General features: G+C 41.0%; 1 protein-coding gene across 6 annotated transcripts in view; it reads right to left on the bottom strand.

Annotated features, from left to right (window-relative positions):
• Window positions 1-499: 499 nt before the first annotated feature.
• CTPS2 (CTP synthase 2) overlaps window positions 500-23,273 on the bottom strand; it is a 120,729-nt gene continuing 97,955 nt past the window's right edge. For 4 of the 6 annotated variants that reach the window (XM_072138439.1, XM_072138434.1, XM_072138435.1 and 1 more), the window contains 2 exons: window positions 16,954-17,033; window positions 15,860-16,853 (listed from right to left, as the gene is read on the bottom strand). In XM_072138439.1, coding sequence (XP_071994540.1) covers window positions 16,975-17,033 — 59 coding nt within the window. In that variant the 3' untranslated portion in view covers window positions 15,860-16,853; window positions 16,954-16,974. Of the gene's footprint in view, window positions 3,441-3,565; window positions 3,783-15,859; window positions 16,854-16,953; window positions 17,034-23,273 lie in introns of those variants that run through there. The other 2 variants (XM_072138436.1, XM_072138437.1) reach the window with 2 other exon arrangements.

Genomic DNA, 23,273 nt, shown 5'->3' with positions numbered 1-23,273 from the left:
CTTGGTACAGTGCGATCTGCGGGCTACATAACAATATCTGCTATCCTTGAGAAGTGACTCATGAATCTCATAGGTCCCGTTGCAATGGCTGGAGGGTCTGCAACCTTTATGGATCCCCAGCAGATCCCCCTGGCTGCAATATTAAGGGTTAAATGGGTATTTCCATTTCAGAAAAGAAACGTTATTGTTCGTATAATGAAAATGTATACAGTTTTCCAATACACTTTCTGTATTGATTCCTTACAGTTTTCTAGATCTCTGCTTGCTGTCATTCTATAGAAAGCTTCATTGTGTATTTCCAGTGGAGAGAAATCTGACCATGGTCACACAGGTGCATGGCTCGTTATATCACAGAGAGTAATCAGAGCTGCGTGATATTACGAGCTGTGCACCTGTGTGACCATGGTCGGATTTCTGTCCCCTGGAAGTGAACATATAAACTTTCTATAGAAGGACAACGAGCAGAGTTCTAGGAAACCATAAGGAATTGAAACAGAAGTATATTGGGAAAATGTATAATTTTTCATCATGCAAACAATTACATTAATTTAACGAAATGAGAACACCCCTTTAACTCTCTACAGTATGAATAAAAAAGTGGACAGTTATTTTTGGCTTTCAGACCTTATGATCAATGGCTGATCACGTGTCCTCTACAAAAGGTCACTAACATTAAAATCTTGTAACTACACGACTGAACTTTACATGGCAGGAAACGTTATTTTTAGATAATGAGGCACAGAATTCGGTCACCTGGATTAGCACAATAAGACGATAGTGTCCAAACTAAGTTTCACTCAAAAATGGAGAAGCAACTATACTGCAGCTTACATATATATTGGACCCTCTGTGTGAGACCGGCAGCATATGTAGCGTTTTGAACCCGTTTTTGGGCAGTTTTTTAAGCAGTCCGTTAAAAAACACATGCGTTTTTTGAAAACACATGTTTTTGACCAGTTTTACCAAAAGCAGGTACAAAACGCCACGTGTGCCACTGGCCTGAGTGACGTATAACCCCCTAACCTTCAGGAGAGGGTCAGGAGGCTGGGGTTAGTAAGTGCAAGGGGCTCAATGGTAGCCATATAGACTTTGTATAATTCACTGCTAACTGAAATGTATATACTGGATCAATTCGGAAGCTACCTGATCTAAAATAAAATAAAACACTATAGAAAGGTGTTAAAAAACCTAATGAAGTGACTTTTCCGTGGGATCCATTTGAAGGGATACTGGATGACAACTAGGAGGACTGTCATTACTGCCATCACAGAGGTTGTCTCTACAACTAATCAGCTTACGTGGAACGATCACTCCGCTACAGCCAAAAGGGATTTGTCATGTACCTTTACTAGACACAGAGAGGAGAAATCACTGAGAAGAATGTCATAAACTTGACACAAGAGGACAAGGCAAAGACTTATATAAAATGCTGAGTTTTTAAATATTTATATATCTATTATTTTAATCTCAATATTTCCTTCTTTTTGGTATAATGTGAGCCCCACTACAAAAAGGGTTTTCACACGTTTACTTGTTATGCCCCATCTTCTGGATTGGTGTATGTCCGACCACCGAGACCCTCACAATCATGAACGTGGGAGCCCCATTACCCCTATTCATTTTGCTCCATTAAACGACTACAGGACTGCTGCAAAGAGGTGAACATTCCTCAACTTTCATATGGAAAAAATACACCTGTGCCAACACCTTAAAACAACCACCAACTACTCCATCTCATTGTATCCTCCAGTAGGCGCCACTCAACCATCCCTGCACAATTATTTTATCTCGAAATCCCACTGCTCCAAAATATTGTTAGTTTTTGCACCCAATATGCTAATTAGGCTTTTTCCTAGTTATATGGGCAGTTCCATGCCACCTGCTCTAGCCCAGGACATAACAGTAGGAAGCCTAATAAAAATTTTTTTTTTTTTTAAAGAATGTTAGGAGCTAAAGAAAAAATTCCAAGAGCACTGAAATAAGTGGATTGGTATCATTTAAAGGGTACAAGGAGTTGAAATGGTGGAGAAAAGTCTTATTTAAGGGACAGTTAAAAAAAATTACTTAATCCATTACTCTACTGATTCTGGCACTGCTGTGATTATTCTATAGCCCCACAATTCCTGGTTAATTAAATGGAACCCATCATTAGCAACGTCATAAACCACTACTAGTATATTGTCAAACAGTGTAACAACTTCTAGTTTTTGTTTCTTTCATGGTCCAGTGTGGTGGCATCATCCAGAAAATCAACTTTCAAGTGAGAGGTAAATTGGTTGTATAAAGTCAAGGAGGCGGAGAGTTTATCACTGAAGTCAAGGTAAGGATGGATCTGAACGCCTCCTCCTCTGTGATAGACATCATGCATTGGACTTCAGGAGATCTGATTAGCGATGATTCTGGGTGTAGGCCCTCAATAACAGTGAAGGGGGGTTTCTGAGGAAGAGAGAGCGTGACTTCAGAGTTAAATTCTCTGCCTCCTTGACTTTATACAACCAGGTTTTTCAAATCTGAGTTTCTGGATGATGCCACCAAACTAGGTCATAAGAGAAACATGATCTAGAAAGTGTTCAGCTGCTTGGCAACATATTGGTAGTGGCTTATTAAGTCAATTTCTGCTGACAGGTTCCCTTTAATGTTAATAAATGTGTCTTTTATTGTCTTTTATTTTATATTGTCAAATGGGAGGAGCCAGGTTGTCTTCTCCAGCCCCATACCACTAATCTGACGGTAGTGAGTCTAATCAGCATTATTTCAGTAACCCATAGGTTCTCTACTGAAGACAACATGGCACCACTCAGCTGACAGCAGAGATCCTAAACTTTTTCTTGGGAATGGTGAGGCATAAAAAGAATATTCCAATTTTGCTGGAATTGGTGGTAGACAAAGAGATAATGGGTGTGGTGAAAGGTTCCTTTAGTAGGAACAATTTGTACTCAGTGAAGACCAGGTTGATCATAGTTAGTTAAAACAGCGAGCCGCTCTCAGTAATTATGTGGTCATTGCATAGGAAAAGCTGAGACCTAAATCAGCCATAAAAAGACTTATAAATAAAGAAGTTTTTGTACATTTTTTTGTTTTGGGCTGGGGCCCTAACCTCAAAAGACCTCCCACCCTCCCAATACAGGTAATGCAGCATTCAATCAGGCCAAAATGTTTCGATCAGATTAATCAGAAACATAACTATAGTGTAAAATTTTCCCATACAACCTCTTTAGCGGCCATATCACAGTTCCATATAAGTTGGAGATTGTACAGAAAGGAATCCATCAGCAGGACAACAAAAAACAAATTTACACCAAAAAAAAAAAAAAAAAGAATTTTCATTATTCGGATTTCTTCTTAAAATATTATTCTTCTAGCTGCGGGACAGTTCTGGCATTCTCTGCTGAGCCCAGTTCTGGTGAATGATTACTTCTCATCTCCAAAGAGTTTATGATCTCGTAAAAAATACAAGAAAGATTTACAAAGAAGTTTTGTTACATGAATAAAGATATAAAAATAATAATAATTCTTTATTTATATAGCGCACACAGATTACGCAGCGCTGCACAGAACTTACCAAATCGGTCCCTGTCCCCAATGGGGCTCACAATCTAATCAACCTATTAAAGTAACTTACAATATGAGAAAAATCGAGAAAAGTCACATTAGTCATCTTATTTACAAAAAGAATAAATCCTTCGATATTTTTTTCCAATGTGTGGATGAGATTCTTCTAGAGATTTCCTGCTCACAGATCCAGAGGGAAAACTCACATTACCGCTAAGTGTAGAAGTAGCCTAAAACGGGACATGCAATGATTTATAGTTTCAGTAATTTAGAATATGCCTGCACTTAATAACATAAGCTATTCCCGTATTTGTCTTGTATAATTCTGTATATGGCTGAGTGATCGCCAGACATTCACATTACAGATGTCTGTTAATCACTATGGACTCCATTCTATTTGCTCCGGTAGAATTATTGATTTGCCTCCTTTAACCCTCCAGGTAGGGAACAGAAATTACAGGATGAGAATCATCTTTTGAACTTCTTTGATCCAAATCGAATCCTGATTAAGCTGTAAATGATGATGAAACATGTCTCCCATACCCGTAAGTAGAAGCTTTAATTAGCAAGATGAATCTCGTTCTATAATTCCTGATCCCAATCCAAAGGGTTGAAGGATACAAATCAATAGTTCTATTGGTACAAGTTTATTACTATAAATCCTTAAACATAAGATCATCAGCATCTTTGACCTAATTCTTACAGGCAGCTTAGGGCTTTTTTAAAGGAAACCTTTCATTTGGGTTGGTACATATTGGTAAATCTTATTTTTAAGGTGTAGAAAAATGCCACTGACTGCTTTTTCATGGAGACAGGGCATAGAAAAACATTTTGGGGATGGATTTAGCAAATTGCTGAGCACTCGCCTCTACTATATTGGAAATGTAAAAATGTATTCAAATTACCATATAGAAACATCTGTATTGAAATACATAGATACAATACATAACCAATGCATAAAAATGTAAAATACAAATAAAATATACAAAAACATAAAATATGGGTTTCAAGAATGATGATTGCACATAACATGGACCATATAGATCAATAATGTTCTATATATTAAATGGTGTATTGCAGGCTGGGCTGTAGGTTCGTGGTCACTAAAAGGCCCCGGTGACTCAGTACCTGTGGTTGTAATGTATCCTGGGGTCGTAATGCCGGAAATTCTATATGCTCTTGTGCTGTATGTATTTTTTATCTCCAATGGCAAATGAGAAATATAGTTGTGTTTTCCAAACGATGAAAATAGTATAGGAGCACAAAAGAAGTGCTATAATAGCATTGGGTGGGAGGGGATTGCACAGTGCATATACAGTTCAAAGTTACCGTGAGACCAACAGCACTTTTTGGAAGTGTGCATGAAAAGTTACGCACAGTGAATCACGTGGAGATAGTGGTATCATAGGATGTAATTGTGAGGCATCCCGATCTGTTCCAAGTCAGTATGGGGAATATCGCTGAACTCGGGGTCCCGAGATCTTCTCTGCGCATGCGCATTTCCCCTCAATGAATCACATAGACCACGGAGTGCACCTCTCTATAGCAGTAGGTATCCGAGGTGTCCTGTAACACAGCGAGCCTTGGTGAGCCAGTTGAGCCAGGTCCCGTCCATTGATATGGAGACAGCCGGGGACATCACCAGCTGGTCCCAGCTCGATCAGCGGGTGGGACTTGGCTCAGTGAGGCGGTGCTTATTTAATTCGTCTTTGGAGATAATAGACGCTTCAGTGACGTAGGCCGGAGCACCTTCATCTCATTAACATATTTTTATACGTTTCTTTAAGCGCATCCTGCGGTTACTGAAGTCACATAAAACCTGTTGCTGATCATATAAAATGCATCGACCAAGTAAGTTTGTACAGTCTACCATTAGAAATTCTGATGGTAGATGTAATTTAATATATTACGGTATATATATTTACACATTACAGATTGGATGCGGTTTTCTGAGTTGTCTGACTTTGTTTCCATTTCTATTTTGTTATTGTAGATGACTTATTCCCAGTTTTGGCATTTGTATAGGATTATGGGAAGTGGCTCTATCAAGGCATGTGGCACACAGGACAATTGTATGTCACGAGTAAGAGCGCTGCTGTATGCTAGAAACGCATCAATTAACTTGTTTTGTCGCTGAATTTACACTGGGTATGTGACTTTTTTAATAACTTTTGGGAAGAATAAATAAACTAAATAAACATAATTAATTAACATAAAGTTTCTGCTGCTATCATGTGTTTGCTACACATATCTACTAAGGCCATGGTCCGGATTAAGCTTTCCTCTGTACACTCTCTGGATCCTCTGGGCACTGTAATGGGATGCAGGGATCTGGCCTACTTCTATTTGTTAATAAGTCTTTCTGGTCTTACTGTGCAATGCCTTACTTTTTAACACAGGTGCATATGACACAGTGGGGCACAATTACTTACGCGTCTGGAGGAGCTCACCGAATGTGCATTGTCCAGTATTAATGCACTGTGGCGCGATTCACTAAGATCGTGCGCCCGATATCCTGCATGTGTCGCTTCCCGGCTCAGGTCCGACAGAGTTCACCTTCTTCTTCCTGGTGCATGTAAGTGCATTGGATTGCGACACAATTTGAGTATTAAATCCCGCGCTCAGTCGAATCATCCGAAGGCCCTCTTCCCGAATTCTATCGTATGAAAGTAGCGCAACTGCGCCACAATCTGAGAGTGTGCGCGCAATCCCCCAAAACGTCAGAAAATCCAACGAAAGTGCGGCTGTGGACCCTTAGCAAATAAGCCCCAGTATGTGCTGGAGCCTTCTGTCTTCTGTGTACATAGGAAAAATGTTTCCAATGCTTACCTCCAACGGAGGGCTTCAAACTTTGAAAAACACCTTAAATAATCTGATTTGATAGCTCAATACATTTTGGACCTCCTAAATGGGTACATGTTTATTGAGAGCAGGAACAGATGTATTGAGATTTCATGAGTGAAGGTCCTTCTCAGTGGAAAATTTTTTGGGTGGTTTAGAGGGCGATGGGCCCTGTAGAAGGCTTAATGAAATGGAATAAACTTTCACACCTACTTTTCTAAAGTGGGTCCTGGTTTTGGACAGATTATTCAAAGCCCAAGCCCATCATAGAATTCTCTGGACCTCTATTGGGCCTTTCCTTTATATACAACTAGTTGTGGTGGAGGAAATCTAAACTGATGTCTTAAGACATACAACAAAAAATAGAATAATCTGCCCTGAACTGTCTTGTTTCCAATCTCCATATGTAGAAATGAAAGGTTGCATACAACGAGACCAACATAATCTGATAAAAAAAATGGAAAAAAATTATATATGATTGTGAAAACGAGGAACTGGTTGAAATATGAATGTGACTATAGGAATGTCTTCTGACATTTCTCTTAATGATCTGAGGTCTGGAATAAATCACTCACTGTGATATGTGCTTATTTATATCACTGCCGAAATATCATGCGGAGACATATGACTGGCACTGGGAGAAAACGACAGTAATCGCCATAGAGTGCAATGCTAATTGTTTTAAAGGAAATCTACCATCAGAATTCAGCATGGATAAACCAGGGCCACTTACTCATGTATCCAGGTACAGTGACTGTGGTAATCTTCTTATATCTGCTATCCATGCTAATGAGCCAGAAGGGCTCTGGGGGCAATACCAGAGCCTCTACATGCTATAGCACAGTGATGGCGAACCTATGGCACGGGTGCCAGAGGTGGCACTCAGAGCCCTCTCTATGGGCACCCGAGCCGTTACCCCAGCAATTCGCAAGACAGGACTCAAGGCCTCTTTAAGTCCCAGACAGCCCAGGACCCTAGAAGGAAGCTACAATGATAACCCAAACTTCTTCTTCTTTCTACTGTATTGGGGTCCTCAGGTGTCTATAGATTTTAAACCTGTGACAGAGCAGGGAGTAATAAGTTACTGCTTAAATTGACGCATTGGCACTTTGCGAAAAATATGTGGGTTTTGGTTGTAGTTTGGGCACTCTGTGCCTAAAAAGTTTGCAATCACTGCTATAGCACCTTCAGCACTCCCCCCTCCCCCTGCCTAATGTAATCTCACAAAGTGAAAGGGGAAAGTGCTCCTACACAGTGTAACAGTCTGTAAAGCTACTGTAAAGCTAAAGGGGCTATGGTATGTCTCATTAGCATAATTTTAAAAGCTGATGGCCAAGGATGAACTCAAAAAGTTTTACTCTACTTCTTAACTACCCTTTGTTCCAGTACTGCAGTTCTAGTCCCCAGATAGATCGGAAGTGTTGACATCCATTTTCATGTGACAGCTCATCTCATTGGTGGCCTCAGTGGTCACATGACACTAACACATGTAACTGAGGCTAGAGTCATGTGAATGATGGACGTGACCTAATCACTACTGATTCAATGGGAATGTCAGGCTCCAGGGGTAGTGGGCCCACTGGACCACCGCAGACAATGAGGTAAGCCGACACCTGGGCCCGAAGTCTAAGTGGCACCCGGTTTTCACCAGAGCTCGCCGCAAAGTGGGGTGGACTTGCAGTGGCGTGGTACCACCAGGTCGTTCCACAGGTGCGACTTTGTCTGTGGTGGCTGCCAAGGTGGGGTACAAAGACGGTATGCAGGTTCGTGGCAGGAGGTCAATACAGGTGAGTTAAGGGTCAGAGGCAGAGCAGAAGTTTAGGGCTGGCAGCAGGGGAGCGTAAACGGGATTAGGTCCGGGGTCACCACGGGAAATCACACTAATCGCAAAGGTCATGGAAAACAAGCTTTTCCTGAGGCTGTCAAGCACAAAGATCCAGCAGGGTGTGCAGGAAGAGGACAGTTTAAATAACATTCTGAGAAATGGGCAGCTACAATTAACGGCACACTGGTCCTTTAAGTCTGCTGAAGCTGGCGTGCACGCGCCCCGGGGGCTGGGGAAGTGCGTGCACAGTCGACAAACCAGAAGCAGGAACGAGGACAGGTGAGTATCATGGGTGCTGTGCAGGCTGGCAGAGAGGGGCATGGGTGAGCCTGCGACCCACGATATGGGTTGCGGGAGCACTCGTGATAGGGAACTAATAGTCCAAAGGACCAGACCAGCAGTGCTGGAGCAGAGGGAGATTTTTTTATAGGCTTATTAGCCCAATGTTTAATTTGAAAAACGATCAAACTTGGTACTGGAGTAATGCTTGTACATGAGTGAGGACATTTACAAGGAGAGCTGATTAGGATAAGAACAACCCTCAAAGAATCTACCAGAATGTATAATATTAAATGGCTCATTAAAACATTTGGAAAACTCCCCTAAACTACAAGCTGTTGTACAGTAGACAACATTGGTGCTCATACTTTGCCCTGTGCTCTTTGCGAACAATGTAGAACTGAAATTTTAGTATTCATCAGAGGAAACCTAGTAGCTACATGATTTCCAGACATGTCCCAGGCTATAAAAGCTTCAATGTGCCATTAATAACACTAGTGCCTTGATATGTTTCAGGCTCCAAGCTACAATGTGACAGCTACACCACCAGGCAAAGATGCCTGGGAAGCAAACTCTGCTGTCTTAGAGATAAGATGTCATGGCAGTCTGGACCGAATGGAGAAGAAAATGATCCAATTAGCAAAATCACAAATGTAAGTCACTGAATTAAATATCTACATATTTCATCTCTGCAGGACATTTAAAAAGTGTTCAAATCTCTTTTAATAGAAAGCATGAAATAAATACCAAATACCAAAAAATACCTTGTCCTAAGCCTGTATACAGGCAGTCCCCGGGTTACATACAAGATAGTTTCCTTGGGTTTGTACTTAAGTTGAATTTGTATACAAGTCAGAATATATTTTAGAATTGTAGATCCAGACAATTTTTTTGCCCCAGTGACAATTGGATTTTCAAAATTTTTGCTGTAATTGGACCAAGGATTATCAATAAAGCTTCAATACAGACACCTCACAGCTGATTAGTGCAGCCTGGGAGTAAAGTAAAGCATCCAGAGGTCACAGTGGGCAGAGGGGTCCGTCTGTAACTAGGGATCGTCTGCAAGTCGGGACCGCCTGCATATCCTGAACTCAAAAAATAAAACGTAACACAATAACCCCCTATGCTCCACTAGTAGGTACTCTAGGCACCTTGAAGGTTAGTTTTACTTTATGTACTATACTTGTATACTTACAATACACCTACCGTATGTAATGCCGTATTCTTACTTTATGTGATCCTAAAGCTATAAAACTTTTTCCTATTTATTTTTTTTCTCTTTAAGCTCCACTCCTGGATTTGCCTGAACAAATAATAGAATAAATTCCCTACTACTGCTGAGCTGGCAGCTGCAGTCCCATCGGCCATCTCTATGTACAACTACTGTCCGTGTGACTAGTATTTCCCCTGCAGGAGGTGGATCCGCGCAGATCCCGGTACAAATGCACATAAATGCTAATAGATGTCTATAAGAACAATGCACAAAAAACTGTTTCCTAATTCAATATTTAGAAATTCAAATTCTACTCCAAGGTTGGTCACTTCTGGTTGTATGTAGTCATATTTTAGATAGGACTCGTTTATGACCAGTGAATGGACATTGAAGATTGCGGGACAATCGCCTTACAATCACACAGCATCATTCATCCTGGCATCGCCATAGAGGAAATGGCTAATTGGTTAATCTGGGAGATGTTATGTAAAGTAACGCTCCAGACAAATCCCTCAATCACATAAATATTTCACAGGTTTTACTAGTCTAACAAGGAATTATTAGTAGAGCAGATCTGCAAATAGCTATAAAATTCTGGATCAATTCGCTATGCACAAACTAAGGAACTTTAAAAGGGTCGTGAATTTTCATGACTCCGGTCCAGCGAGGCTCCTTTAGTCACTGACGCTCTCTGTTAATATACAGATATTGACAGCCTCAGGCTGCAGCCTTTATTAGGTTGTATCAGGCGCATTGTTGGCATGAAGTCACTGCTGTTCACCAACAGGAGGAGCTGCTCTAGAGAGGAAGGACCAAGGTAAGTATAAGTATACCACCTGGGGTCTCTTGTGAAAAGAATTAACCATACAAAAGATGAAGACAGTTGTAGGTAGTAGCCCTGGAGATCTGTGTAACTATAGTGTGACTTGGACAAACTGAGTGTTTGGTCATCCACTTGGCAGATGAGGTTCAATGTGGGTAAATGTAAGGTTATGCACCTGGGGGCTAATAATCCACAGGCAAAACATGTCCTTGCGGGAGTAAATCTGGGAGAGTTTCTTGTTGAGAAGGACCTGGGGATACTAGTAGATCATAGATTAAATAGCAGCATACAATGTCAATCAGCTGCCTCTAAAGCCAACAGGATCTTGTCATGTATCAATGGTATCATCAGTGGTATGGACTCTCGCGATAGGGATGTGATATTACCACTGTACAAGGCGTTGGTTCGGCCTCACCTGGAATATACTGTCCAGTTCTGGGCACCGGCCCATAAAAAGGATGCCCTGGAGCTGGAGAGGGTTCAACGAAGAGCCACAAAAATGATTATGGGTGTGGAGGGTCTCAGTTATGAGGAAATATAAAAAATAACTAGATTTATTTTGTCTTGAGAAGAGAAGACTAAGAGGGGAGATGATTCATTTATATAAATATATGAATGATCCATACAAAAAATATCATCGTAAGTTGTTCCATCTTAAACTAAATCTAAGGATAAGAGGACACCGTCTCCGTCTGGAAGATGAAGGTTTAATCACCAGAGGAGACTGGGCTTTTTTTTCTGTGAGAGTTGTGAATCTGTGGAATAGCCTGCCTCAGGTGCTGGTCACAGCAGGGACAGCAGAGAGCTTCAAGAAGGGTCCAGATGCCTTTTTACATCAAAACAACATTTATGACAGTTATGTGATAATATAGAGTGGTTTGAAAATAATTTAATGCAAACTTATTTTATTCTTTTTTTTTTAGGTCTGTCCTTTATTATGGACTATGGTTTCTGATTTGGGGACTTGGCAGTACCACCTAGAGGAGGTCCCACTTTTTTCTTCCACTTCCAGCTTTGGTAAACTGAGTACTTTGGAGAACAGGTTTGCAGCTATTTCTAATGTGCATATACCCAAGAGGGTCTTAAGGTGAGCAATTTTCTTCTCCTCCATTTATGCCTGAAACGGCCATCCTCTTGTCTTTCCACATTGTTGCACAGAGTAGAAGGTGTCTGCGCCCGGTTCCATACACAGTGTCCTCCTACTCCAATCCATTGAAAAACCCCTTCATGCCCCTTCAAACCAAGTCCTGCATGTGGATGATACTGTGTGCCTTGCGTGAATGGAGCTCCATTCACTTTTTTGGTTAAAGGGAACCTGTCATAGCATTTTTGGGACACTAAACCACCCACAGGTCACAGATTAAAAACAAACAAACAAACAAACGGTATACTCACATTGTCCCTTGTTCCCTTCAGTGCATTCCCATTGCAGCAATTGAAGCCGGGTGATTATCCTGACTACACTTACTGCAGCGTGAGAAGAACCGCCGGTGCTGGATCTTCCGATGTGAGTCCAATGTGTCTCACTGGAGTCACACCTAGGTAAATATAAGTTTATTTTTCACCACATACAGCCCACCAACAGATCAATTTGGGATTCTAAAAAAAAAGTCCATAAGGACCTGTAGTTTGTTTAGGGTCCCAAATCCTCTTTAACATGCTGACCTCTATGTGACGACAGAACCACCATCTACGCACAGCCTCATATAAGTTAATGGAGCCACATTCACACTTCATTCACTGCAGCTGTTTCACCCTCAGTTATATGACCCTTACAAGGATAACTGGTGGCACAGCCCCTTTAAAGCCCTCCAGAACCCTTGAATGCATATTTCATATCCTATAAAGCCATAACTAAAAGCTCTGTACTAGATAACTACCACCCTATTACGGTGTCTTGATGTGTTTTTATTTATAGCCGTTTCATTGGGTGCCTAAGATAAATTAAATTGAATATAAGTAAAGGACACACAATGCCTGCAGTCTATTCAAGTCTGCAGGTGCCAAGACTACTGCACTCGAAGGACGTTTTTATTGAATCACATTGCCTCTTCAGATATATTGGATTTATCCAAGCTCAGAAAATCAATTATTTATACTTAAGAATGACAAGAAGCTAAAGTCTTATTTTTCCACTCTGCTAAGAAAAATGAACAATTCTATTATTACTGAAATATTACATTTCAGCATACATAGTCAGAGTGCCAACACCAAGGCAACACATTCCATATCCTTATAATTAACATTATTTATAGATAATCTGCCACATCCAAAGGACAATTTTTATAAAGTGGATGTGTTCCCACCTATTTAGTTTAAAGGCTGGATATTGTAGGTTTAACTCAAATCGCACCATCCCTGTTCGAGATCTTACTATTCGGCTAATAGAGGTTTATGGGAACAAAAGTTCATGCCACACAGGTGTCATTCATGTTCCATCCATATTTGTGAATCAGTTGATACGTAACACTGTGATGTCGAGAAACATTCCGTTTCCTTGTGGATGGGTAAAAAAACGGATAACATACAGGGAACATGTTCATATTTAGGTAAGGCAAAGCTGGACTACACAACGGAACATAGCATGACCCTATACAGGGGGGTCACTTAGCGCAGGATACAGCCACTCCAAGACACAGTCGACACATATGAGGCTTATTCTCCTTTGAAGACTTTTTAAATACACGCAGTCCCCGGGTTATGTACAGGATAGGTTCTATAGGTCTGTTCTTAAGTTCATTTTGTATGTAAGTCTGAGCAGGTCATTTTTCTAGACACATTTTTTGGTCCCAGTGACAATTGGATTTTCCAAATTTTGTGGCTAACAGAAACATGCATAAAGCTTCATAACAGACTCCTAACAGCTGATCATTGCAGTCTGGGACTAAAGTAATATCCAGAGAGCTTCACCAGAGGTCACAGGGGGCAGGGAGTTCCGTCTAATCTAGGGGTCATCTGTAAATCAGGTGTCCTTAATTCGGGGACTGCCTATAGTTGTATTTTCTGAAAAATCACAGATAGAACCTAATCTCAGGGAAGCCAAGCATCAGACCCCACGAATATGATATTGATGGACTCTCCACCTCTCCACCTTTTTAGTTGTATTTTTATAGACGGTATGTCAGAAAATTAGCAAAAAGAATTTATGTACTTGTGAAAAAATGGTGGAAAAGAACTTTTAAAATATTCTTTGTTAAATTATTTTCATTTTGTCTGTAGGTCAGAGTCCTAGAAGTGTGCAGGAAGTAATGGCTGGAATGTATTCTCCAACCACTCCATAACTGGATTCATTTTGGCATGCCCTCTGCATGGAGTACTGGAGTATTGCCATGTTTTATCTAACACTACATGGGGCACCAATTGTTGCCGAATATTAACATACTGGTTAGCTACTGCATTGGTGAAATACTATGTAAATAACCTACAAAAAACCTACCTGACGTGCACCAGAGGTACACTGGTGAAAAAACGTAGGACTATAATAAAGGATAAAGTGTAGATCATGTTTGATATACATGTATCTGCCTGCGTGTCCTGGCACTATTGAGGCCGGCGTGTGAATTTTAGAAACTCGCTTATGTTTTGAGAGTTGGTAGATATGATTATAGGGCAGATGGGCCGGGTGGATCTGTGTCCAATATATCCGAATATCCTAGCAGCCTGTAGTTTGCTGTACCAAGTCTCTGGAAACGTCTCTGGATGTTATATGATGTGTGATATTCTGTGAGTTGTTGTTAGCGATGCAGGACCAATAGATGAGGAAGCTCTGGGGCATTGTATGTGCATTTTAATCATAGATTCCTTGTAGCTTGGCTGAGCTCAGTGACTAATTCTACAGCTTTCTGCAGTCATACCATAAAATCACTGAGCGTGGATACATTTTATATGAACAATTGCAAATCTGGACAATCTCTTGGCCCTTCGCAAGCTAACAGAACTTTTTGGATAAGCAAAGGTTTCTCCCCTAATGTGGAACCGGAACTTTCACAGGCAGATCCATATTTCTAAGTGACTGCTACCATATACACTGAAAAAAATGGAATATAGATTTCCTCGATTACTTAATTATTATGGATTTTCTATACTATTACCATCTTTCTGGACAGATCAGCAGAACTCGTGGCAGCTACATTACTGCTGAGCATTCAGCGCCTATTTACGTGAGCTGCAATACCTCAACACAGCCACCATCCACCATTCAGCATCCATCTATACAACAGCCACCATCCACCATTCATCCATACAACAGCCACCATCCACATACAGCATGTATCCATACAACAGCCACCATCCATCCATACAACAGCCTCAACTTTAATTTTTGGACTTTGCCCACTTTGTAGTGGACTCCTAAAACCGGGAGTCATAGGTTGTTGTATCCCCGTTGATTTGGGGAGAATATGTTTAGACTTGTGTTTATATCCTGTAAAAGTCTTCACTAAAACTACATCATACTGACATTTCCTAATGATAAATGGAATAGAAATAGGTGGAAACTTTATGTGTATTTAAATCAAAAACCTTTAGTAATATTTGAGATTCCTCACTAACATTTAGTCTATGGACAATGGTATTCAGCGACTTCACTATTTATACATCTTTTCATTAAGAGTTTTATTTAAGAGAGTTTTTCATAGACATGAACTGGAAGTAGATTAAAGGGGTTGTACAAATGTACAAAATATTTTACTATAGAATCTAGAGATGCTATAAAATACAGAACAAAAATCACTCACATGTTAAAACATCTGCATCTTTAACACAATTACACTGATTGTATCTACCGGAGTGGAAGTGAATTTTTATCTCATTTTTTATTTTATCACAATAAAGTTTTATCATAGTAAGTTCCTGTCCCTATGGAGAGGATATTCCTTGAGGTCAATACAGACAATTTTTTTTCTATCGTTTCAGCTACTGCATTTTTTAAAACATGGACTAATCTTAAAGGAAACCTACCACTTGTAGTGGCAGGTTTCCGATGGAAATACCGGGCACCAGCTCAGGGTGAGCTGGTGCCGGAGTTTATTTTAGTTAGTGTTTTAAACCGCGGTATCGCGGTTTAAAACACTTTTAAACGTTATAGCCGGCGCAGGCAGGTACCCGCTTGGTGCTTACCGTGCGCGCGGCTCTCATTCACTTCCTATGTAGCCGCGCGCACGGTAAGCGCCGAGCGCGTACCTGCCTGCGCCGGCTATAACGTTTAAAAGTGTTTTAAACCGCGATACCGCGGTTTAAAACACTAACTAAAATAAACTCCGGCACCAGCTCACCCTGAGCTGGTGCCCGGTATTTCCATCGGAAACCTGCCACTACAAGTGGTAGGTTTCCTTTAAGGCCATGTTCACAAGGGTGGAGGAGCAAATGTTGGAGCTTAACTGTAAGCTTGATGGTGCAAATTTCTAATAATGCCAAAAAATAGCTATCCTGGAAGCCCCATAGAAGTCAAAGTAGCACAGGATGGGTTCTGCCAAGTATAGTGGTGGAAATCATAGGAGAAAATGTCTTGTCATCTGGGATGAAGCTGAAGCTCGACAATGATCCCAAGCACAAGGCAAAATCCTTCAGTGCTTGATTTATGATGAAGTCATGAAAGAGTTGGACTTGCTGTCCCAGGGGGCTGACGCGAACACCCTAATATTTGTTGGGAATTGGTGTTTAGAGCAACACATCCAAAAACTAGTGAACTGGAGGCTCCTGCCTATGAAGGCTAACCTTACTTAGGGCTAAAATTACATGGGAATGCTATTACGAGCTAGGGTTTGGCCATACAACTTGTTTACAGCAGTACCATGGGATAAACGCCCAGACACTGTGGTAAGGGCACATGGAAGTATCAATAAGAACAGCACAAAATTGCAACTGAGACTCATTCTCACCATAAAAATGATGCAAAAATTAGGCAGGGCTACAGTAGATGTAATGGTAACTTTGTGCTGAATTTGGAGAAACTGCTTGTTATATTTGTTGTATTTAGCTGTTATATTGTTAAAAATTTATTGTGAACAGTTAAAAGTTTGTACATTTTGCTAAGAAATTAGTTGAAATGGGGGTTGAATAACTTTGGTTGCAACTGTGTTGACTTATGGAGAAACATGACGTCATTACTCTCCAATGTTTTGGGAGCAGATGGTGGATATCCAGTAGTAATACAAGTACAATGTCTCCTCCAGCTGTGTTACATCCCGTATACCCCTGTATATAACTGGACTATGCACCCGCTGGACATCATGTTTTATAGCAGAATTTTCCACTTTATTCTCTGTATTTACGGCTCACATTCACAGCTTTGTTTATTTAGGATGTGTGGAATCCGCCACCTAATGAAAGACAATTATGATAATTGTTCTGGAAATAACATAGTGCAATGAATTCTATTAGTGAATTATAAGTCATTAGAATTGTAATAAATTCAGTTACCTGATATTTAAGCCGCACGATTTACTGAATGCGGCTAATTATCTGAAGAGCTTTCTTCGCTTGCGTCACTGTAGCTATCCCTATAAAACAAAAAGTGGTATTACAGGAGATACAGGATTCAGTACAGATCATTTCTTAAAGGAGCTGTGCCAAGATTTAAACTAGAATCAGCTGAGTCCAGCTATGGGGATCCCCTCCAATCATGAGAGTGGGGGGTCCTGTGCTTCCAATATATGGATCGCTGATATATCAGCATTTTGGTGGTCCCATAGATATATATAGGGGGACATGTATCATAGTTTTTACCTTTGGTGAATTTTTCAGGCATCTCACGGCTCTTTTTTGCGCCTTATGTATGATCCTGTCTTTTTTCTTGTGATACATGTTCAGTTTTGCCTATCCTGGCAGGCGCAAATTTTGGCTTCTTTTTTAGACTTTTTGTTGCAAATCCACATGGACACAAGCCACGTGAGGGGGATATATGCAGGAGTGTATACAAGCCACGTGAGGGGGATATATGCAGGAGTGTATACAAGCCATGTGAGGGGGTTATATGCCGGAGTGGACAGTACTGTAAATTTTGGATTTGAGGCCGTGTCCTGCATTTTTAAGCACTGTAGTCACACCCCAGGGAGATGATGACATATGAGGCTGCGATCAAACGTGGTGTTAAGGGTGAGGTCACACATTGCGTTTTGATTGCATTACCATTGTGTTTTGAGACGCATTACAACAGCTGAGGAGAGGTGATTTGCATAACTATAGTACTGCTAACATTTGCGTTTAAAAAATGCATATGTCAACGCATTTTTAAGACATCCGTGAACGCGGTGTTAATGCATGCTTTAACATCGCATTTACATTGCGTTTTGTAAACGCAAATGTTAACAGTAATTAGGCTAATTGCTTCTCCTCAGGTGTTTTAATGCATTTCAAAACGCCACATGTGACCTCACCTTTAGAAGTAACCAATAAATAAATTTAAAAAATGTAAATGCTAACATTTAGGAATTAAAAAAAAAGGTTAATGTGCAACATTTTAAACATTTAAAGCATCTGTAATAATACCAATTTACGTGTTAAAACAGAGTACTTGAAAAAAATGCTTCCCTAGTATCTGCCTTGGACCGGGTGCAGATTTGCACCTAAAAAGTCGCAAAAATAAGCAAATAAAGGTGAAAAGAAAGGTGTACTTGAAAAACGACAGCAAAAGTCGCAGTGAAAAGTTAAACAAATGACAAAAATTAGACAATTTAACTAGCAGATATAAAGATAGATGTCCCCCATGGAGTGGTAACATTGATGCTTGACCAGTGTAGCACAGAGTACCCACATTCTTGTTACTGGCTAAGGTCATAGCGGTCAGATCTCCATTGATTAGCCACGAAGACTTGGCCCAACCCCTTTAATAGAGACATTAGTTTGTTATTGTCGAAACAAAACACAGGAATTCTGGATACATGCAGTTAAACATTGCCTTGACAATATCCAAAATATTATACATTTCTGAATACTTTGACCTCAAGTGTTACAATGTTATGGCACTTTAAATATACAATGAAAGGTGTCCATTTCTACTCAACAATTACAATGATTTGATCTTTTCTTAGTAATTAAGATATTTGGTCAATACATCTTTTAGGTCTCATGCCATAAATTGCGGCCACCATTTTTGCATTATGCACCGAGCACACCATGGGGGACATTTATCATAAGGTGGTGCTCGACAGTAACGCCCTGCGCCGGCCCAATCCCAGCCCCCGCGCCCCCCCCCCCCTTCATGCAACATCACGTCCCACTGGTGTGAAGGTGGCAAAGAGGGCAAAATAGTTGCAAATGCTAGCCCTGATAAATATGCCCCCATGTCTCTATGCACTTAGCACATCATGATCCACATTCAAAACAGTTTGCCTGTAAAGTGTGCAGAGGGCGCCAGATTAATCAAAACTGGAGCAGGGTCTATATTAATCTGGCGCCCCCTGCACTGCTCTAGAAGTGGGCACCATTTGTTTATTTTGGTGCACCTTGTTCATGCTGCATAATTGTGGCGCCCATTAGTAATAAATGTGGCACAAATTCCGACTAAGCACTAGCATCCCCTTTACATGTACATTTTTCCTGTCTTGTCGGACACATTGCAGCCGCGACACAGAACTGGTGCAGACAATTTATAAATAAAAGTGCTAGCAGTTTACACCTCATGCAAAGTCAAACAGAAAATTGGTACAAACACTTTAATAAATGTGGGCCAATGCTTCTATGCGTTTAGGACACCGCAGGGCACATTTACTTTGCAATGCACTTTTTGCGGACTGTGCCCTATCTTCAATGGGAAAGTGGCTTGGACAGGTATTTAAGTAGCGGGGGCATTGCGATTGTGTCGACTCTCTTTTTGGCACAGCTGCGCTGGCTTCCATGCGACATAAATTGAGGGGTGTGCCTTCGGACAATCCGACTGATTCGGACTGAGCGCGGGATTTAACTTTCAAATTGTGTCGCAAGCCCAAGCACTTACACGCACCACTACAAAGATGGTGAACTCCGTCAGACCTGAGTGGGAAAGCGACACATTCACGATATTGGAAGTGCAACAAGAGGAAGAATGCATTCAAAAGGCTCGAGTGAAATACAAAAGTGAATCAAAGTTTATTTCAAAAAGTCACTATCAAATAAACATGACAGACAATCAAAGAACAAGACATTTAAAATCAATTAAAAATAGCTATATACAAAAATTCATACAGTCACCCGGTGCGGTAGACTGTACACACCCTGCTAACCAACACTAGGTAAGTGATACCAGACCTGCCTGACTGTTCAATAATGAGAGCTATATTGCTGGATGCCCAAAGAAACACAGTATCAACAAGTCGCTGTATAGATGCCAAAAAGAGGTACACTAGATAAACCTAAAGACCCTTGTAAAGGCAAATGACGGTATTGCTACAGGGTAAGCGGTCTGACAAGGGCAGCAGGAGGATGGAAAATATAGGTACCCAGATAAAGAGTCAGCGGTAAGCTGTAGAGCAGTCAGGAAAGGTTCCGGTGGTCAGGGGTGGCGGGCTCCCCACGCGTTTCGTCGTGTATGAACGACTTCCTCAGGGGTATGTGGCCCATGAGTAGTGAAGCTCACCTTATATGCAGTCCCTGTGATAGACGAAGTGCCAATGGAGGCGTCCTCCCGCACAGTCGGCGCAAGACCGGAAGTAAGTATGAGTCACCGGAAGTGACGTATGTAGTGACGGCACAGAGCCGAAAGTGGATACAGTTCGCCGAGGATACCATATGCGCATGCGCAGCCCCGGCCGGGGACTTTATTTGCACAGGTAACGCTGTGACTCATCAAGACAACAGAATGTGATTTGAAAGATCACGTTCCAATGCCAAAAGTACAAAAAACAAAAAAGCCCAATCTATAAAGAAATCTACACATGTATATATATCAGAAACTCAATGGATTGTTAGGGTCAACCATCGGCATTTAAGCGATATATAAGAAAAAGGCAGGAGGAGAAATAGGGAACTGCAAGAATAGGCGAGCAAGAGATAAGTGATCAAAATTCATGTATTCAATGAGCATCTGTCAATACGACGCTTTAAAAAGTATAAGCAGATTAGTCCTCATAGTGAAAATAAGTACAATGAAAGGTAAGTATAAGTAAAGGCACGATAACGGTCTATAAGTCTCACAGGCTGGTATCATCGTAAACAAAATAATGGTAAAGCATCAGAGAAGAGGTCACATAGGTACAACACACTTCAGTTAATAATGATGGTGCACATTGATTTGTGACAAGAAAGGTTCAGCCAGGAATATGGAAATTTGAAGAGTGGATCCTTCAACGAGGAGAGGTAAGTTTCCAGTCCAGTGTAGAGAATAGAGGGTAAGTTATATCTCCAAGGTTAGGTCCCAATGGGTCCGAGAATGAAAGAGAAGTGGAGTGAAAATTCATTTTCACTCCACTTTTTTCACACCTTATTGTGGATAGGGCACAGTCTTTTCATTGATTTGGTTATCCGTGCGCAGCGATCTCTACAAAAATATCTGTATTGTCTTTTCTCATATTGTTTCCTTTTTTATTAGAGCTTAGGACCTGCGCTATGTCCACCCTTCTCTTTCATTCTCGGACCCATTGGGACCTAACCTTGGAGATATAACTTACCCTCTATTCTCTACACTGGACTGGAAACTTACCTCTCCTCGTTGAAGGATCCACTCTTCAAATTTCCATATTCCTGGCTGAACCTTTCTTGTCACAAATCAATGTGCACCATCATTATTAACTGAAGTGTGTTGTACCTATGTGACCTCTTCTCTGATGCTTTACCATTATTTTGTTTACGATGATACCAGCCTGTGAGACTTATAGACCGTTATCGTGCCTTTACTTATACTTACCTTTCATTGTACTTATTTTCACTATGAGGACTAATCTGCTTATACTTTTTAAAGCGTCGTATTGACAGATGCTCATTGAATACATGAATTTTGATCACTTATCTCTTGCTCGCCTATTCTTGCAGTTCCCTATTTCTCCTCCTGCCTTTTTCTTATATATCGCTTAAATGCCGATGGTTGACCCTAACAATCCATTGAGTTTCTGATATATATACATGTGTAGATTTCTTTATAGATTGGGCTTTTTTGTTTTTTGTACTTTTGGCATTGGAACGTGATCTTTCAAATCACATTCTGTTGTCTTGATGAGTCACAGCGTTACCTGTGCAAATAAAGTCCCCGGCCGGGGCTGCGCATGCGCATATGGTATCCTCGGCGAACTGTATCCACTTTCGGCTCTGTGCCGTCACTACATACGTCACTTCCGGTGACTCATACTTACTTCCGGTCTTGCGCCGACTGTGCGGGAGGACGCCACCATTGGCACTTCGTCTATCACAGGGACTGCATATAAGGTGAGCTTCACTACTCATGGGCCACATACCCCTGAGGAAGTCGTTCATACACGACGAAACGCGTGGGGAGCCCGCCACCCCTGACCACCGGAACCTTTCCTGACTGCTCTACAGCTTACCGCTGACTCTTTATCTGGGTACCTATATTTTCCATCCTCCTGCTGCCCTTGTCAGACCGCTTACCCTGTAGCAATACCGTCATTTGCCTTTACAAGGGTCTTTAGGTTTATCTAGTGTACCTCTTTTTGGCATCTATACAGCGACTTGTTGATACTGTGTTTCTTTGGGCATCCAGCAATATAGCTCTCATTATTGAACAGTCAGGCAGGTCTGGTATCACTTACCTAGTGTTGGTTAGCAGGGTGTGTACAGTCTACCGCACCGGGTGACTGTATGAATTTTTGTATATAGCTATTTTTAATTGATTTTAAATGTCTTGTTCTTTGATTGTCTGTCATGTTTATTTGATAGTGACTTTTTGAAATAAACTTTGATTCACTTTTGTATTTCACTCGAGCCTTTTGAATGCATTCTTCCTCTTGTTGCACTTCTGGTTAATTCATAGTGCATTGGCTCATTCATTATTTGGTTGTGCTACATCCCTCTTGTTGGTACTATATACATTCACGATATTGGGCGCACGATCAAGTAAATGTGCCCCATTGTCTTGATGCAGTTTTTTTTTTGTCTGACTTTGCAGATGTGGTGAAATTGGTGAAAAAAAACGCACCATTTTCTTCACCATTTTTTACGGCTTTCACTGTACTCTCCAAATAACAACTCTACTATATTCTTTGGTTGAGTGCAATCACAGGGATACTACATTTAAACCGGTTTAATTGTGTATTAAAAAATGTGTACAAAAAAAAAAGTTTTTACTAAAGTAAGCAGCTCCTAGCGCTACCCCATTTTTAGCGGTTATAAATTGCTAGCTTTATCGGAACCCTCCAATACAGCTAGCAGACACTGCCAAGAAGTACAATACGAATGCCGGACCGCACTCATAGCGGTCCAGCTTATTCATGAGGGGGCGGTCCGAGGTGCTGTTTCTATCCCGGACCGCCCCTCCCACTCCATTGGGCAGCGGCGGTGCTGGGCTTCATTTGGCAGTGCTAGTCCCGGTCCGGCGTTCCTAATTTACTGCAGGGCAGTGTCTGCTAGCTGTATTGGAGGGTTCTGATAAAGCTAACAGTTTATCACTGCTGAAAATGGGGTAGCGCTAGGAGCTGCTTACTTTAGTAAAAACTTTTTTTAGCGCTAGGAGCTGCTTACTTTAGTGCCTTTTTTATGGGTGACAGGTCCTCTTTAACACTGCTAGAGGTGGGTTTTTACCCTATGTCTCTACGATTAGGGCGCACAGGGTGAAATATTTTTTTAAGAAGTTAATATTGCAAGTACAATATTTA

This window comes from Engystomops pustulosus, chromosome 2, assembly GCF_040894005.1.
Source record: "Engystomops pustulosus chromosome 2, aEngPut4.maternal, whole genome shotgun sequence".
Taxonomy (NCBI): Eukaryota; Metazoa; Chordata; class Amphibia; order Anura; family Leptodactylidae; genus Engystomops; species Engystomops pustulosus.
The sequence above is the reverse complement of the archived record's forward strand: the minus strand, read 5'-3'. Positions and strand labels throughout refer to the sequence as shown.